The 14,385-nt window shown below is 35.8% G+C and overlaps 2 protein-coding genes across 2 annotated transcripts; one reads left to right on the forward strand and one right to left on the reverse strand.

The window, feature by feature from the left end:
* The first annotated feature begins 863 nt into the window (after positions 1-863).
* On the forward strand, positions 864-5,589 carry LOC106305916. The gene is made up of 10 exons (XM_013742344.1): positions 864-1,593; positions 1,666-2,208; positions 2,621-2,762; positions 2,966-3,139; positions 3,319-3,528; positions 3,616-3,801; positions 4,106-4,265; positions 4,523-4,718; positions 4,805-4,937; positions 5,156-5,589. Exons 1-10 carry the CDS (start codon positions 1,124-1,126, stop codon positions 5,270-5,272), a joined length of 2,331 nt encoding a protein of 776 aa, XP_013597798.1. The 5' UTR covers positions 864-1,123; the 3' UTR covers positions 5,273-5,589.
* Positions 5,590-5,747: 158 nt separating this feature from the next.
* On the reverse strand, positions 5,748-9,447 carry LOC106305917 (uncharacterized protein At1g04910). The gene is made up of 9 exons (XM_013742345.1): positions 9,016-9,447; positions 8,559-8,643; positions 8,302-8,372; positions 8,136-8,224; positions 7,808-8,051; positions 7,522-7,725; positions 7,311-7,439; positions 6,583-7,133; positions 5,748-6,507 (listed from the first exon to the last, which is right to left on the reverse strand). Exons 1-9 carry the CDS (start codon positions 9,214-9,216, stop codon positions 6,039-6,041), a joined length of 2,043 nt encoding a protein of 680 aa, XP_013597799.1. The 5' UTR covers positions 9,217-9,447; the 3' UTR covers positions 5,748-6,038.
* Positions 9,448-14,385: the final 4,938 nt, after the last annotated feature.

Here is a 14,385-nt window from a genome sequence, read left to right on the forward strand (position 1 = left end):
CAATAAATATAGTTTCGCACAAAAAAACACCTGAATTCCGAACACCCTCAAATCTGTAATAAATGATTTCAGCAATAACTATAATGTCATAAATGCAATGGTGTACGGCTTATATATGATTTACCTTCGATGCTAGATACAGAACACCCACCATCCGCCATACCCTTTCCTCCCTCACCATATCGGATGCAGCTCATGCCTCTGTGTGTAAAATTCGCTGCCTCAAGTTCCCTTGTTCGGTAGCCTTTTTTACTCCTCAACAAGGAGACAGGCAAAGAGATAGGGTTCGTACGTTTTTGTATTAAATAATTAATAGTTGCCCTGTTTTTAATTAATAAATTAAAGTAAAACACATGTTTTCCAAAGTCACCAGTCATTAATGGCCATTCGTCCACCTTGGAGCCGTTGTTTTCCGCGAGAAATCATCACATATAAGGTCTTCAAGTTTTGGGGTCAAATAGCCCAAAAACGAAGCCCAATACCATGTTTCCTTCTGAAATTAAAATAATATAATATTCAATTTGTCTCTTACACGCACATCCGGCGCGCGTGTGTCGGTATTCCTGAGGCAAGTTTTTCTGGGCAAAAAACAGTCTGGTCCCACGAATTTCAGTTCAAAATTGTGAGGCAAAAAGGTTAAAACTGTCCACTTTTTCTTCTCTCTCCTACTAGGTTGCCCAACAACCTAATTAAAACATGGGCTTGCCCAAATTTCTAATTCAAACTTGTCCGATCTTCTAATTTTCCCAAAATAAAAAATGGAAGCTTTTGGTTTGGTTCGGTTAAGTTTAAATGATTTTGTTTTGTCCTATCTACATATCAATCGATCACCTACAAAACGGTTCGACCCGGACCCGGAGTCGTTTCAATTCAAATCTGGAGAAGACAGAGTGAGAAACCTCATCATCACTGAATCGCTCTCTCTCTCGTTCTTCTAGGTTCCCAGATCTGCTTGTCCTCTATTTCTCTCAAATCAATCGGTAATTGCTCAATCGCCGACGACTTCAAAACCCTAACATCGCACGCGCCCCTTTCCAAATGCTAACACTCGTCGAAACCTAAAGGCTTCTCCTTTACAATCAAAAAGGTTTGTGGGTGAGAGACAATCTCCAACTCCGTACAAATGCAGAGCGTATCGAGCTCAGCTCCAACGCCAGAAGCCATATTAGAATGGCTTCAGAAGGAAATGGGTTACCGGAGCAAGTCCCATGTGCCTTCCGTTGATGCAATTAGGAAGGTTTGTAGAGGGAACATGATTCCCATTTGGAGTTTTCTGATGAACCGAGCCAAGTCTGAGAAGACTGTTGAGAGCATTAGGCGTAACATTACGGTTCATGGTGGTAGTGGAAGTAGTAGCAGTGATGCTAATCCGGTTAAGGAGGAGAGTAAAGCCAAAGGGAGGAGGAAAGAGAAGGCCTTTGCTGGGGAGAGTAGAGAGGCTGCATTGTGTGAAAGAGAGGCGGCTGCGAAAGAGGTGGAGAGGTTGAGAAACGTTGTGAGGAGGCAAAGAAAGGATCTTAAAGCTCGAATGCTTGAGGTTTCGAGAGAAGAATCTGAAAGGAAGCGGATGCTTGACGAGAGAGCTAATTACAGGTTTGGCATCTGCACTGAAAGTATTCATGTTTGGTTTTGAATCTTTTGATGACGTGTTATTCTTTTTTGTAGGCATAAGCAAGTGACGTTGGAAGCTTACGATCAGCAATGTGACGAAGCAGCGAGGATATTCGCAGAGTATCACAAAAGGCTGCAAGTGTACGTTAATCAAGCGAGGAATGCACAGAGGTCGAGTTTGGATTCTTTGAGTGATTTGTCGAGTAAGCTCAGCACTAACAGCGAGAGGGAAGCTGTTTATTCCTCTGTGAGAGGAAGCAAGTCGGCGGATGATGTCATTCTCGTTGAAACAGCCCGGGAACGGAGTATCAGGAGAGCTTGTGAGTCACTTGCGTCGCACATGGCTGACAGGATATCTAACTCTTTTCCTGCTTACGAAGGAAACGGTATTCATTCGCATCCTGAGGTGGAAACTGCCAAGCTGAGTTTTGAATATGATGGAGAAATATCTGATGAGATGAGAGGTGTTATAGTGAACTGCCTGAGTAGCCCTCCTCTACTTCTTCAGGCTATTGCTGCACACACCCTACGCCTTAAGACCCTAATATCGAAGGAGATAGAGAGGGTTGATATCAGAGCTGATGCCGAAACATTGAGGTGCCTCTCTACTTTCCTTAAAATGCCTCTTCTCTAAGTGTGAAATTCTGTGTTAGCTGGGTATGATTCACTTGAAGGCACCTTGCTTGCTATTTCTACCGATTTCTTTAAAATTCCGAGGAGATGGTGCAACTTATTATGCATAGTGATAGTTACGTTACTTAGTCTTAGTCGTTGGCAGCTAACTTTCATTCAAATATGTCTTATCTGGTTGATATAGGCTGTTCATAAGCTTGCTTTTCACTCGTTCGATCAATAATATCTATGCTTTTTTTTTTTTTTGTCACGGAACAATAATATCTATGCTTAACTCTTTTCCTTTTACTGAATGAAATATATGTACCCTCTGAAATTCATGTTCCAGTGTATTGATCAGCTGATGAGAGTTATTTGATGTAAACCTATTCTACAGGTATAAGTACGAAAACAACCGGGTAATGGAGATTTCTTCTTCTGACATAAGCTCCCCACTAAGTTATCAGTTTAATGGTAATGGGAAGATACCCACAGATACGAATTCGAAAGGATCAAACAACCAGCTCCTTGAACGGCAGGTTGCTCTCCTTATCTAATTCCTTTTTTGGTTTCTTTCTGGCTATTTTCAGAATATAATGTTTAGAGGCTTACTGTTTAGCAATGGCTTAGTTCGCACTTATAGATTTTTTTTTGGGGCTAGATGCTGCATTTACATTTGTTACACTGTATAATCTGCATTTAGAATCCATTCATCTCATCTTGTACGCATGCTTGTATCCAGAAAGCACATGTGCAACAGTTTTTGGGAACTGAAGATGCACTAAACAAAGCCGCAGAAGCTCGGGTTTTATGTCAGAAACTTAAAAACCGTTTGCACGGAAATGCTGACGCAGTTTCTTCTCATTCACTTGGTGGAGGCACGTCACAGAATGTTAAAAATCTTAGGCAGTTGGAGGTAAATGCCAGATACCACTTGGTTTCCAACTTTCCGTGATTTGAGTTAATTAATTTATACATTTTCATCCAGTTCTCTAAAAGACGTTTCTTTCCAACTTACCTCTGTCATTAATGGCCTATGCAATTGATACTCTTTTATGTTTAGCAACACCAGAGTTGATTATATATTCTTGGCAGTTGGACGTATGGGGCAAAGAACGAGAAGCTGCTGGGTTGAGGGCTAGCTTAAATACATTGATATCTGAAATACAACGACTGAATAAATTATCCGCTGAAAGAAAAGAAGCTGAACATTCCTTAAAACAAAAGTGGAAGAAAATTGAAGAATTTGATGCTCGTAGATCCGAACTTGAAACCATATATACTACTCTTCTCAAGGCCAACATGGTAAATTCCAGTTAATATTGTTATTTGAACTGTAAACATAATAATTATGATTGACTTAACACCTTGTGATGTCCGATCTTTGCTCAGGATGCTGCTGCATTCTGGAGTCAGCAGCCACTAGCTGCAAGAGAATACGCAATGGCCACCATAATTCCAGCTAGTGAGGTTGTTGCAGACATTTCGAAGAATGCTAAAGATTTCATTGAGAAAGAAGTGTCTGCTTTCTTCCAAAGTCCTGATAACACCCTCTATATGCTTCCAGCTACTCCGCAGGTTTGCATTTTCTCTCCCTATCTGTCTGATGATAGTCTGTAAGATATATATTACACAGAACTATATATTATTTGGATTGTACTGGAAGTTACAGATTGAAAATTGTGGTTTGTTATACAAGGATTCTTTCAACTGCGATTTTTATATTCATGAAGCATAGAGGAAATTTAGCAATTCATGGTTTTTGTTTGTTTCATTGCTGCAGCGGAATGGTTATAACTAGGTTCCGTGCTGTTTTATTTTAGCAAACGTGAATGTTACTGCTACCATCAAGTTCATATTGATTTCCCTTTTTCTTAATCAGGCCCTTCTGGAGTCTATGGGAGCTAATGGGTCAACAGGACCTGAAGCTGTTGCAGCAGCAGAGAAGAATGCTGCTTTGTTGACTGCAAGAGCTGGTGCGAGAGATCCATCGGCTATTCCTTCTATATGCCGCATTTCCGCTGCCCTGCAGTATCCTGCGGGTGAGTATCTTTTTTTCCCTCAATTGCAGTCACTGAATAGCGAATCCCTCGCAAAAATGATTTTGATGGCCAAAATTTTAAGGTGTGAAAACTATTACTATTCACTATCTACTTGAATGGCTCTATCTTATCCCTTTACCTGCATTGTTCTCATGTTGTGGTTTTAATGAGATGTAGTGCAATAATGTAAAAGAGTGCATCTGTAGGACATCAGTATTAGAGATTTCTGTAACCAATTTTTCTTGCTTTATATAAAGGTTTGGAGGGTTCTGATGCAAGTTTGGCATCAGTATTAGAGTCTCTTGAGTTCTGCCTGAGGCTCCGTGGCTCCGAGGCATGTGTGTTGGAGGATTTAGCAAAGGCAATTAACTTGGTGGATATACGTCAAGATTTAGTTGAAAGTGGTCGATCTCTGTTAAGCCATGCTTACCATGCCCAGCAAGAATATGAAAGGTAAGTCGTGCTTCTATCGTGTGGATGCTGCACCGTTATCATCTCAGTTATGCCATATTACTTTTCTGCTTGATCCATTCTTGCAGGACAACCAAGGATTGCTTAGATCTTGCCACAGAACAAGATAACACAATCACAGAGAAATGGTTGCCTGAGCTCAAGACTGCGGTCTTGAATGCTCAAGCTTCCTTGGAGCACTGCAAACACGTGTGGGGTTTGGTAAGCAACTCAACTCCTTAAACTATATTAACCTCACTGCTATTATTATGATACTATTTCTCTTACCCCCATCGATCAAGTCATTCTTGATGTATGACAGAAGGTGATGGGTTCCTAAGTGATCTGGACATGGTTATTACGGAATCAATAGTCATAGTTTAGGCACACTAATGATTGGATTGGGGTAATAAACAGCATTGTGTTGTATTTGAATGCAGCTGGACGAATGGTACGAACAACCTGCTGCAACTGTTGTGGACTGGGTCACGGTTGACGGCCAAAACGTTGCGGCGTGGCACAACCATGTGAAATCATCCTATTGCCTTTTACGATAAGGATGAAGAAATATCTATTTGAAGGTTGCTCCGTGCAAGACAAAAACGAGAGGGTATTTACTATTTAGCAGAAGTCTATGGGAAACATTGATTCCCAGGCTTTACAAAGATTTCACCAAAGGTACAATGTGTATATAAAACGGTACTCTTCTCCATAAAAACGATCCACTGTGTGATTATAGGTCTTGCTTTCTGTTCCCAGCATTGGTTTGCAAAGGGCCTCGCTTTGTATTTTGCGGGTTTGGTTATTGTTTTTACGCTTGCTGATTTTGTATTTGTATCACAGAGTTTCTTGAGATTGTTTGATTCCGTATTAAGTGTTGAGTGTCTTGTTGTTACAAGAATGAGTTTTTAATGACAGGTTCAGTTCTCTATCTTTACTCATGCACACGCTTGGATTATTTATTACACGGTGATGGTTCAATCATAGGTCTATACAATCCTTTTGGAATCAAAAACCTATCATTCAAAGAAAGAGTTGAAACCACTCATCTTGCCTCTGAGATCATTGTTCCGTAGAACTATGTTCATAAAAATCACTTAAACACACACTGAACTGTAGTAAAATTGATCACCAAAAAAGATGTCTCTTCTAATACACAAACCTAATAAACCAGGCTATAAACTAATTTTGAGAAAAGATGAAAATATTGCAACCCAAGAAGTGAGCTCTCCTAGTTAGATCTACTTGGTACGTAGGACTTGCTCGTTGTCTATATAATAAGCTATTGCATATTCAATCAAAAAAACCAATTAAGCTCTCAGCTTATCTTTCGCCACCCTCAAGCTCTTCTTGATCTTCAAGCTGCCCTTCCTCCTTGTTGTTAGCTTCAGAATTTACAGTCTCATTGTTACTATTACTGCTCCCTCCACTTTCTTTATGACCAAAGAAAAACCCTGAAGAAGACAAGTCCTCTTCATCAAGATCCTCTTCTCTCTCTGCATTCTTATTATCCTTTGATCTTACAACACCATCCATCCCTTGCGGACAACGGTGTGTCACCCCAAGATCCGCTTCAATCAGTGAGACGTTTGAAACCCTATCTCCCCTCCTAATGCAAGAACATTCAGGTACAGGATGCGAAAGAAAACTAAAGGTTTTTGATCTTTTAGAAGATTCCACTAGACCCTCAAGTAAACTTCTCTTCAGAAGCTTCCTAACAGATGCTATCCAAGTGTGATTGGCCTCATACATATGGTCTCTTATCTCTTCCAAAAGCATTGCAGTTTGTTTCCTGCAAGTATAATCAAACGTTAAGATCACTAAACATTAATCTATGAGTATGATAACATTCATTACATTACATCACCTGTCTGGTCTAAACGTCTTAGCAGAAGCAGACTGATAAAGCCTATGACCCATCACCAAACTAGCAAAACTCGGATGTCCTTTCCCATCACGATCAAACCCCGGCACAAACACATCAGCTTCAACGCTCACAACGTAATCAATCGCTTCCCACAGCAACTTATGAGCATTAGTTCTCAACTCAATAACAGTGTTCTCAGGCTCATTGTCACTCTCGGCCACCCAACCCCACCAACCTTCTATGTTGTAGTACTTTGGTCTAGCTGGTGGAGGCGGAAGCGGTTGAGGTCTTTGTCTTATGCTCTTCAACGAGTCATGTTTGGTTTCTTCCTCGACCGAAGGAGGTGTCTTTGGTCTGATGTCTTTATGTTTCGCCTCACGACCATACATTTTAGCCAGCTCCCATCCAGTACTAAGAGAAGTTCTGTCAACAACGTTTTCAAACATGCCGTGCAATGGAATCAACGTTCTCTGCCCTCCAAATACCTCTCCTCCGGCTACGTATATGATTGTGTCCCATGAGTATCCATAAGCTCGTAGAAGTATACCAACCTGAGAGAGAGATAGAGAGATCCAAAAGCATTCAATACAGTTTTTTTTTTAATATAATATTAGTTTCATCACAGCGGTCACTCGAACTGGGACCTCTGACACATGTGTCAAGGTCCAATACAGGTTTTATTACATATATGAAATAAAATCTGTAAATAAATGTACACTCTTGCTTACTTCTTCTGGCATCAAAGGACATAAGCCCTGGAGGCGTTGTTCAGCTGAATCTACAGAGAGTTTCCCTTTGACAATCCCACGTTTTATCATCCAAGCTCGTTTATGTTGAATCAACTCAGTATGAACATCCTTCAAGCAGCTCCAAAAATGCAATAGACATTTAAGTTCCTAACATACTATGACAGTACAATATGGTAAAACTTCAAAGTACCTGGAAGAGTTCAGCACATCCATGATAAGCCAAAGCTTCTCTTGTCATCCCTGGATCATAGGCGATGAAAGGTCTTCCCAAAGGTCTCAGCCTTTGCAACACTTTGGTGGAGAGTTCTTGAACCTCTTTCCTAAACTGTAAGGCGTGGAAAGCAACTCTACACCGCAGCCTCTGATACTCTTCAAGATTAGTAGGAAGTATAGCCTATATCAGAAGATATTCAAAGATTAATACTGTAGAGAAATGATTGTTAAGAAGATGGGAGTTTTTGATTTTTTTGGTTTACTTGTAAGCATCCACCGTGAGGGACAACTAGTTCAACGACCGAGTGTTTAATGAGAACAGGCAGAACATGGTGTAAGTAGTAATAAGGGGAAGACCCGTAAGAGACTTTAAAGGAAGGGATCTGTTTTTTTCTCCTAGCCCATTTGAGATTCTTGGGGAGAGTTTTAACAACTCTAACGTCATTTGCAAGTGAAGCCATGAAGTGCTCTTCATTGTATAGATATGCAAAGCTCTTAAACTGTGAGCTGCTCGTTAACAACAATGTATCAATGAAACTAGATCAAATAACCTAAGTCAACAACATCAATCATAGTGATTCAAGTCCGAACCTAATCCCTTTGCTGCTGGTTGTTGACTGGATCTCAGGAATAACCAGAGTAGCGTTAAGAAGACGAGAAACAGCTACAACGTCAGGGATCTAAAAAAATGACCAAAGTTAAAAGTTATGAGAAGTGTCACGCTTGATAATAATGTCAAGAATCTTCTTGTTCTTACCGAGTTTCTAATCTCATGGAAACCACCTTGTATTCTAACGAAAACAAAACCGTTTGTCCTTGCTGGAGGATCTGTTACCACCAAATCCACAAACAACATTAAAACACAATGAGATACTTAAACACAAAAAAGACAACAAGGTCAGCTACCATTCCAAGTTAAGACTTAACTCCAAAAGAACAAAATCTCAAAGATTCAGTTCAAGATCCAACAATGTAGGTAAGAGAAACATGAATTTAGCTAAAAAAGAAACAAACCTGAGTGGTAGCCTCTTGGAATAGCATAAGGAAGTAATGACTCCACATGCCTTGTTGGACCCCAGAGTCTTCTGTACAGTGGAGTCTGCAACATACATCAAAAAGGAAGTTCCAAGATCAAAAAAGCTAAAACACACATAAATAAGTACGAATCTTGATCCAATGTTTAAAATAAACTTTCAAAACTAAGAAAGGCAAGAGAGTCATTATTATTGCTACAAACAAAAATGTTACAACTTTTTTAAGGAAAGCAAAACATAAAAACGATTTCTATATTATCTTTGGAAAGAAGATGTGAGTTCCTGTGAAAAATGAAGATACTCACAACAAAAGATGAATGGCCCACTTGAGACAATTAAATAAAACTGGTTCTCTTTTGATTCTATATTAATCTCTTTTTTATCATCAACGATGGCGATCCACTTAAAACACTTGAGAAACAGATCAAAAAAGTTACATGTCGGTTGAATCTAGGATTATCGAAGACGGGTCTCCAGGAGAAGAGAGTGACGGGGATGGAGTAATCGGAGATGGAGTCGTCGGTGAATCCGGCGAGAAGAAAGTGGACGAGGAGAGAGAAAGCAGACAAGACGAGACCGAGGAGACCAATCCATTTCATGCGAGACTTGAGGAAGAACACTTTACCTTCTCCCTTCATCTCGATTAAACCTAAGTCTTAGTTAATGGTGAAGAGCATAGCAGAGACTAGAGTCGAAGTAAAAAGTCGAAGATCGGAGTTGAAAAAGACACGTGTGAGAACATGTCTGGTGAAGTAGATCGGTGTTGATCGGACAATGGGTTGTTTGGTCTCTCTGAAAAGTCTTCTTACATTGAATTTACCTTTTTATTTATTTTCTTTATGTTTTCCCCGACGCGCTTGTATCACGCGTGCATCTCGCTTGTTAATTTTAATCTTAAACCGAGAAGTCTGGTCCGGTTCTGTGTTTTCTTCTCGTTTCCCCCGGTCGGAAACGCGAAATCAGTTCTCAAATTTTTCAGTATTCTTGTTCGGTTTGATTTTCATTTGGTATGATAAAAATGAGATCGTTAAAAATTTACAAGCTAAAAAGAAATTTACAAGCTGTAATACACTGATAAAAATAAAAATAAAAATAATAATAATTTTCAAGAAACACAAAATAAATCTCGTACTTGTGCAAGATTTTTTTTTGTCATCTGCAATAATATTATTAAAATTCTTGAAAAGCATTACACTAGCTAGTGGGATGACTCAACTTGTCAAGAATAAGAAATTAGCATTTGAGAATAACATCAAAAATCCATCCAAAAAATGGGTGGAAATGTTTTCGACAAGGTTTAATTTGGAGTTATAGACGGTGAAACTTTAATAAATTAATAATGTTGGAACTACACCAAAACTATAATTTTTTATTAATTTATAGAGATTATTAATTTATCGATATACTAGTTGAATCGAAAACTCAATTTGGAACTATAAAATTATATTATTTTATAGAAATTTTTAGTGTATATTAATTTATAGAGTATTAATTTAAAAATGTTATACCTTATCAGACACAATAAACATCAAACATCTATCTGTTTGTGGACTCGGTTAACATTGGGTTAAAACGAGAAACGATATTATTAACCCCTATTATTAATTGTAAAACGCAGAAACTATGGATGGTGTTTGTCGTCTATTGTGTTATTAACATTTTGGTCTGGAAAATGAGGTGATGGAAGAACAAAACGTGCTGGGTACGGATTTGATAAATCAATTTATGATTAGTGGGTTTTCTCGTCTGTGACAATTTACATTGCAATTTGGGGGCTTTATGTTTGTTGTGAATTTAGTGATTTGATAAATATATAGTTGGAGCTTTGCGTATGATACCAAATGAATACAATTCTTTTGAAATATAACAAATAAAATAACATGCTAAATTTGTTCTTTTTTAATTTGCGTGAAATTTATGATTTTATATTGTTAGGCCATGTTTATCGGAAAGTTATTAGGATGAAGTTTTTACCGTAATATAAGAACCGTCTTTTAACTTTAACTAAGAAAAACTAAGAACCGTCTCTTAAAACTCTTATTTAAGAGTATGTTCTTAGTTTTTTTTAGTTAAAAGTTAAGAAACGGTTTTTATATTACGATAAAAATCTCACTATAAGAACATCGAATAAACATGCCCTTACTTTACTATACGCAATACCAGACCCCTATTAATTTAAGATTTTGCCACGACATCCCTGTTAAAATATTATCCAATTCCATTTCAACTTGACTGCCAAGGCCTCTTTTAGAGGTGGAGTAAACAGATCTAACTGGTTTATTCGATTTTACTGCCGCAAATAGGCCGCAACAACAGTTTTCTTCTCTTTCATAAACTTTTTCATAGATATGCATTTGGACAGAACACGATTTATGAAATGATGGTTAGCGATTATAAAATATATCACGTTCTAAAATGAGAAAAATTTGAAAAGAATTTGGACACATGTGAGAAATGGATATTTTTAGTGGCCACAAAACCATCCTGAGAGCCAAAAAGTTCATATACTTTATCTCTTGTTAGTTCTTAATCATAAAAGCAGAACAACTATGCATCCACATGTTTGAAAAATGTGATAAAATAATTAAATGTGAACAGTTAAAGACTTCGTTTTAGGTTTGACTCGTAGATTGGGAACGGTTTAAATAGACTGCTAAAACATATTTTTTTTTTCATCGGCTTATAGACTCGTACTCATTCTGTGAATCACATCGAAAAATCTGCATCCATGTGAACGACGAAAGACAGTTATTTCTTTACACTACGTGCAAAGCTATCCGCCTTTGTATTTTTCGTTCGTGGTACATAGATGATCTCTGGTCGGAAGAAACTTTATTTCAGAATTTTTAAATCTTCCAAATAACTTGCAAAAGCTGGTCATTCTTCTGGTTCTGAAACCATCTTCACCAATTGAGAATAATCCATTGCAAACGTAACCTGAAACAGCCGTAAGTTTCTCATACATTTCATTGTCCAGAGTAGCGCTTTCATCTCTGCATGTAGAGGAGAAAGACTACTTCTAACATTTTTTGCCTCCATCATCCCATCAAATCCTTTTACAGTACTAAACCAATCTTGTCCGGAAAAAGTATCATTCTCCTTTCAAGAACTATCTGTGAAACACCGCCTTCTAAAACATATAACTAGATTGTAAAAATAAGGTGTTTATTTATAGTTTAAATAACAAATACTTTCTGTTTCAAAAATATAATGAATTAATTTTTTTTAAAAAAATATAAATGTTCTAATAGTTTAGTTTATGGTCTTATGATATTTTACAGTTCTTTATCAATTTACTTTTAGTTGTGTACGCTTGGAAAGAAGAAAATTATTTATCGTATTTTAAATTTAATTTTCTATTATTTCAAAAGGAAATATATAGTTTACAATTTTGTTATTTTTAAGCTTTTGTAAGTTTAGATATATTATTTTTAATTTACTATGTTATTTTATTTATCACCAGTTTTTACTATTTAACTTTTTAATATCAAATATAAATAGTTAACTTAATTAGTCTCCTTTGTTATTATCTTCTATCATTTGTAATTATTTTCTAATCGTTTAAATCCAACCGTCGAAATTCTCATAAGCGTCTTATTTTCAAAGCTACATTTAAAAAATAAATAAATTGTTGGTGTTAATTCATGTCGGGTTTTATAGATAAGTTATTGAAAGTTGCCTAATAAAATGACAAAGTAATTTTATTAAAATATAAATGGTTAAAGTAAAACTAAGATGAAATTGGTATCGTTTTCGTTGAATATATGTTTTAAGCGAAGGGGTCGCTATCAATATGTCACGTTTACCACGCTAAATGATCCAAATATTTTTGTTGTAATAAAATAGTTCGGATATTACAAATTTTAGGTGTCCATTAATGTAAAGGAGCCGAATTGAAATAAACTAATGAAAGATACTTAGCAAAGCATCACATTTTGAGACAGGATTTGACTCATTGTTCGTATCTCCATTAACATTTTGAAAACTCTTGTCAAATATTTATTTATATTATCTACCATATATATAATTTTCTCATATATATGTTTCTTATTTTCTGATCAAATCTCCACTTTTATTGAGAATCTTGGAACAACTATGGTTCTTTTTTTCTTATAAGCCAAACAGGCCAACATCAGCCCACCTTAAAATGTGGATAACTGTGATAAGAAATTATGTTGATTTGAGTTAAACTCTTAAAGTTAAAAAATTTCATAAAACAATTATCAATTAGGGTAATTTAAATTAATTGTTCTCATATTTGTAGTTTTATTATTTTTGATACTGATGTGTGCAGATTTACATGAAACATTTCCAAACTTTAAATGAGAATAATAAGACATATATAGATTTTGTAACATACAAACCCTTTCACAAAAAAAAAGATTTTGTAACATTGTATTGTACTGCGTTGTTGTTATGTTACTTACTAATCGAATTTAAGTCTGAAGGATGTTATTAATATAAATAAAATAATAAATGCAAAGTAGCATACTTATTACAAACTACGGCATTCACTCATTAAGCTATGTCCTCCGCAGAAAGTAAAGCTAAAATCAATCAAATTCAAACGTGCGTGTTAGTCATATAGGTTCACTTTATTGTCTGATTAAATACCTAAATAGTAAACCCTAAAATTTATTACCTAACCTTATACCAAAATATAAAATATGCACTATTATGATATAATTTATTATTTATATTTTTAAAATAGTTATGAATTTTAATATATCTAAATTAATCATTCAGTTATAAATAAGGGTATATTAGTTATTTTTAATTTTGTTGCATGTTATTTTACATTTTTTATCTTGTTTACTATTTTTTTGTAAACATTTACTTTTATGCTATTTGAAGATACATTTTTAATTAAGGTATTAATTTCAGTAATTTAATTGGTATTTATAAATATATGTTCTTTAAAACCAATATTTTCTCGATTTAAACTGATTCAAGCAATAAAAAGTGCAGAATATTAAAAGAGATAAGAAAATATATAAGAGATAGTGATACACAAATAGAGAGTAGAAAATATTTTTCATACCCTTTTAGTAAACTTTTTTGTACGGATTTTCTCTCCCCCAGCTTTGTCTTACGGTTTTGCTGATTGATAACAAAAATAATTATATACGTATAGTGAATTTAACATATAATTTGGGCGTATAGTGAATACCGTAGATGGTGGTTACCTAGCAAAACCATTATTATAACCTTTATGCTCTTAACCAAGTTGTTTCTATACGTATAGTGAATTTAACATATAATCTGGTGCATGGGGTCACGTCGCGATGATGGAACCTACGGGCGTTTCCGTTAAGGGCTCGACTAACTGGTTCAAACCCACCGGTTGCGATTGCGTGAATTTGCGGATGCGAGTGGTTACGGTTTCTAACGATTTTAAGAGATTTGTGCGACTGGTTCTGCGGTTAGAAATTGATGCGTTTGCGGGATACTTATTACTGGTTAACTACCAAATTCAGCAGTGGTTAAATAATAAATTAACAATATTTACATTTTATATAATTATAAAAATATCAAAAATCATAATATTATAATAAATATAAAAATTATATTTAGAAAGTTATAGTTTTAATTTTAAAATTATAGAAAATATTTGTATAGTTAAATTTTATAATATTAATTAAAATATAATAGATATATTTTGTATTTTTATAATTTCAATTTAATTTTTTTATTGAATATTTTTATTTTTGTATTTATATTGTTTAAAAAAAAGAAAAAAATTATCATCCCGCAACCGCAAACGCCAGCTGGAACCAGCTTTTAAATTTATCAAGTTTAGAGCGGTT

This window comes from Brassica oleracea, chromosome C7 (assembly GCF_000695525.1).
Source record: "Brassica oleracea var. oleracea cultivar TO1000 chromosome C7, BOL, whole genome shotgun sequence".
NCBI classification, from domain to species: Eukaryota; Viridiplantae; Streptophyta; class Magnoliopsida; order Brassicales; family Brassicaceae; genus Brassica; species Brassica oleracea.